This window comes from Hyaena hyaena, unplaced genomic scaffold, assembly GCF_003009895.1.
Source record: "Hyaena hyaena isolate Hyena2069 unplaced genomic scaffold, ASM300989v1 scaffold_312, whole genome shotgun sequence".
Lineage (NCBI taxonomy): Eukaryota > Metazoa > Chordata > Mammalia > Carnivora > Hyaenidae > Hyaena > Hyaena hyaena.
The window spans coordinates 1,834,100-1,838,599 of record NW_024080943.1 but is presented as its reverse complement, the minus strand read 5'-3'; the positions used below and the strand labels follow the sequence as shown (position 1 = coordinate 1,838,599).

The 4,500-nt window shown below is 52.4% G+C and overlaps 1 protein-coding gene across 1 annotated transcript; it reads left to right on the top strand.

Moving 5' to 3' along the window:
• The first annotated feature begins 302 nt into the window (after positions 1-302).
• On the top strand, positions 303-2,789 carry LOC120242639 (antileukoproteinase-like). Its single transcript, XM_039248527.1, has 4 exons — positions 303-384; positions 1,298-1,459; positions 1,946-2,095; positions 2,670-2,789. The coding sequence occupies exons 1-3, from the start codon at positions 303-305 to the stop codon at positions 2,092-2,094; spliced, it is 393 nt and encodes a 130-aa protein (XP_039104458.1). The 3' UTR covers position 2,095; positions 2,670-2,789.
• The last annotated feature ends 1,711 nt before the right edge of the window (positions 2,790-4,500 follow it).

The following is a 4,500-nucleotide window of genomic DNA, read 5'->3' as shown; positions in this document are numbered from 1 at the left end:
CCAGGCCAATGGGCTTGGGGCCCAGGACACCTGAGGATGGCTATCTTATCAGCCTGAAGACAGCTTCCAGGCCAGCCTCTTGCATTTCTTCCCTGGTGGTTACTCCGTTCGCCTCGCAGTCTAGCCTGGGTCAGGAAAGAACCTGTTTCCGTGGTACCAGCATGGCTGGACTTCACCCAGCTTCTTGCGTGTGCAATTGCAACTGGGAGGGGCCAAGGAAATTCTGCTGGGGCCACACCCACTAGTGAAGATATAAAAATTGAGATTTGGTGTTGACGTTCAGAGCCACCCCTACCCTCACAATGCAGTGCAGCGGCCTCTTCCCCCTCGTGCTTCTTGCCCTGGGCAGCCTGGTACCTTGGACTGTGGAAGGCGCTGGAAATTGTGAGTTGGAGCCATCCTGACACAATCTCGGCTGCAGAGTGGTGGCTCCTGGGGCTGTGGGGATGTCTCCTTCTAGACACTTTGATCTTTCAGCTTAGTTTCAGGAGACCTCCTTGAGGGTGGGGGTTCACGTCCATCTGGGCTCCAAGAACTCTGTGGGCTTCTGAGCATTGGGCTGTGTTCTTTTTTTTCTTTTCTTTTCTTTTTTAATTTTTTAAAATGTTTATTTTTTTACTTTGGAGCGAGAGAGAGAGAGCACAAGTAGGGAGGGACAGAGAGAGAAGGAGACATAGAATCTGAAGCAGGCTCTAGGCTCTGAGCTGTCAGCACAGAGCCCAATGCGGGGCTTGAACCCATGAACTGCGAGATCATGACCTGAACCAAAGTTGGACGCTTAACCGACTGAGCCACCCAGGAGTCCCTGGGCTGTGTTCTTTTACCGGTATCTGGTCAGCCTAGACCCCACTGTCTTTCTTCTTCTCTCTCTCCTTACCCTGTCTGTGAATCTGTAGTCATCTGTTTCTGGCTCTCTCTGGTTCCTTGTCTCTCTGCTTCTGTCCTTTAGTCTTTATGTCTCTGCCTCTGGCTCTCCCTCTCAACCTGGGCCGAGTTCTCTATTTACCTTTGTTTCTCTCCGTCTCCTTTGCCTTTATGGAGACTTGTTGTCCCCAGAGCAGGAAACATTGGCTGGGAGCCCTTTGTCCTTTTCCAGGATCTGTGACTTTTTCCTCCCGTGTGTGTGGCTTAATCAAGCCTGTCACCCTTCACGGAGGTCAGGCAGGCATTTCCCTCTGGACTTTGGGGACAGTCACTTGGGGGATGGTCCCTCATGGGGAGTGGTGCTTTATCCAGGAGTCATGATGGTTACTTAGCACCCAGGTCCTTCCTTAACTCTCGACATTCTCTCCAACAGCGTTGAAGGCTGGAACCTGCCCGGCTCTAAAACCTGGCCGATGCTTGGAGGCATTTGGGACCCCTGAGTGCCAGAGTGACTGGCAGTGTCCAGGGAGGCAGATATGTTGCTCTGATGTTTGCGGAATCAGATGTGTGAACCCCGTCAGCATCCCCAACCCAAGTGAGGAGGCGGGGAGGGGGGGCTCAAGGGAAAGGGGTGAGCCTGAGAATGCGGCACCTCGGGGACAGGCCTGGGTGTGGGTCCTGCCGGGTCTCCTCCTCCTCAGGAACTGTTGAGCCAAGTTTGTCAGCCGGTCAGGGAGTCACACTGCCCCAGATGGCAATTTACTCACAGGGCTGGTGAAGCAGCCAGTCTGTTGGGAGGTCAGTTTTTCGGTCTATAGTCACCCGGTCGTTCAGGTAAGCAGGCCGTTGGTAGCCACCCATCCAGTCCGCACTGGACAACCGGTCACCTCCATGGACAAGGGGCCCCAATGTGAGAGGAGATCCAGATCCTGCCGTCTGGGGGTACAGAGGCCCTGGGAAGAAAGAAGAGGTGCTGCAGATGGAGAAGAGAGCATTCTCCCTGTGCGCCTGGGCTGGGGCTGGGTCCAGGGGGTGGTGCCCGAGGCACAAAGCCTCTGACCTGTGGCTTCACTCTCACCAGTGGGGCTGAAGCCTGGCAGGTGTCCTCTGGTCAACGGCCAGTGTCTGATCCTCAATCCCCGCAACCACTGTGAGACAGACCGTCAGTGTGTGGGTGACTTCAAGTGCTGTAGGGGCCTGTGCGGGACGTCCTGCGTGGAACCTGAATAAGGTAAGGAGGGGCCCGGGGCCCACCTATTCCCTGCCACCAGTCCTTTCTGTCCCAAGCCTCTGGCAGCCCTGGCATGTGAGCAGGGGGATTCCTGATCCCTCCCCCAGGACAGCCTCTGCCTGGCCCCCTTGTCCTTCAAGGGCACCACTCCCCAGGCCCCAGGGCCAGGATTTCCATAGCATCACTCGCGGCTTTGCTTCTATTCCAGCCGCTCTGAGAGAGGGCCCCCTGCAAGTCAGAGTCTCAGTCTCCTTATCTGTGAAATGGATGTAATGAAAGTGCTTTGCCAAGCCCTGTGTGCGTGAAGAATTTATTATTAAGATGATCTCCAGCATATTGTCTAGGGTCAAAGCCCAAAGGATCAGTGGCTTTTGAGGCTAATATAGGCTAATGCTCTGAGTCTAGAGTTCTGTAATAAGAGTGAGACTTGAACTCAGTCTCCCGACCAAGACTCTTTCGACTATATCATCACTTTGCTATTTTCTTTGTCTCAGGGAAGTTTCTTGGTGGAAGATCAGGGAGGTAATTTGTCTGGTTCCTGTACTGAAGCCCTGATATGATTTTTCTCTCGTAGCCCGATTCCTGTCATTTGGAAGAGGCTCTGGATTCCTATCTGGGGCCTGGGACTTGGATCACTGGGACACCTCATGGTGAAGGCTTGGTTCTACCACCAACATCTCTTTGGGGGAAAGGCTTGGTGAATAAATTGGTGAATCAATAAACGAGCATATGTCATTGTCTCCATGCGCTTCTGTGGTTTGTTGGGGGGGCCGGCGAGGCGGGTTGGACGTGGTGAGGGAGTGTGTGGCTATGAGGCCTCCCTCAGGTACGTGCAGAGTGGAAGGGAGGGGCTTCAGGGCCCGACAGACATGAATGGAGATCATGAGTCTCAAAACACCAGTTCTGCGATTTTGGACACATGACTTTATCTTGTACCTCGTCATTTCTTCAGCTGCAAAGCAGTAAGTGCATTTGGAGCATTGGGGTCCACAATGTCCATGAAACGAATAGCAACGTTCTCAGGCCAGAGCAGCCTCAAAAAATATGGATACTTGCATTCTGAGATGATTTTGAGCTTCTTGTAATTTCCCTTCTCTCCCAAGGCACTATTTCTTCTATCTTAAAATAAGCACTGAGCAACAACACACACTGATTGTCAGCCCTGAGAGAGGATTCCAAACACTTCTGCCCATTGCATCTTGGTGTTGGAGTCTCCCACAAAAGCACAATGGGGTCAAGCACTGGGTTCTTTACTTAGAAAAGACACAGCAAGGTCGCCTTCCACCTTGGACCTCCACTTCCTTATCATGGCCTGCAAGTGTCTCCCAGGAGCTAGTGGTGCAGGGCAATTTACCGCCCTCCCACCTCCACCCCTCTCCTGACACAGAAAGATGCCCATTCCCTCCCCAGGGATGACAGACGGCAGTGGGGTTGGCCAGAGGCTCTGGTACACGCACGTTAACAGGACACAGGAGCCCACACTGAAGCTTGAAACAGGGAAAGATGCTCCCACGGAAGGTGAGAAGCTGTCACGGGCTTGTGAGCGCCTTATCTCTTGGTAAATAAGCATTCCAAGTCCAAAGCCATTCTTAGGCAGCTGAGCGGGGGGAGCATGCGAGAGGCTGCCTTTCCCCACGATGAGAGTATTAACATGGCGGCCCGTTACGACAGCTGCTGGCCAGCCCCACGTGGGGGTGACGTTGTTCTTGACCCCGTAGAGCAGAAAGAATAAGAGGAGCTGGACTTCCAGAACTCAGGGCAACTGTGTTCACTGTTTCTCTGGGCTCTTTGGACTCTAAAGGAAGCAGCGCACTTGGTTGGATAGTGACATAGAAGAAGGACAAAACACAATTATCATTCAGTCCTTTCCTGGAAAATGTCAGTGATCCAGAAAGAACATTCCACATACTACGTACAACCAATGTTCCCAAGAGCAGCAATTGAATGTATTAAATTATCTTTCAGGGAAGAAGGGAAAGAAGAAACATCATTTTATTTATATTGTGAGTGGGGTGGCAGCCCCCCCCAGTTGCCTCTTGGTAACCCTCACCTCTTAGGATTTGCACCCTTGTGTGGGCCCTTCCGTGTTTTTGCACGGTGGGTCCATGTGACAAATACGTTATTGCAGAGTGAGAGACTGTTATGTCCTGATGAGATGGGATGGGTAAAAGATGGCACCTTCCATCTGGGGAGCACGGGCCCTCTCTCTGATCACCTGCTCCGGCAGAACTCAGTTGCCAGGTCACGAAGACATTCAGCCATCTGTGGCCTGGCCCATCATGTAAGGAAATGACGAATCTGGCCAACAGCCTGGGGGGAACTGAGACTCACCAATGAACAGGTGAGGGAGCGTGCTCTTTGGACTAAGCTAAGTCTAGTCTTTTTTTTTTTTTTTTTTTTTTTTT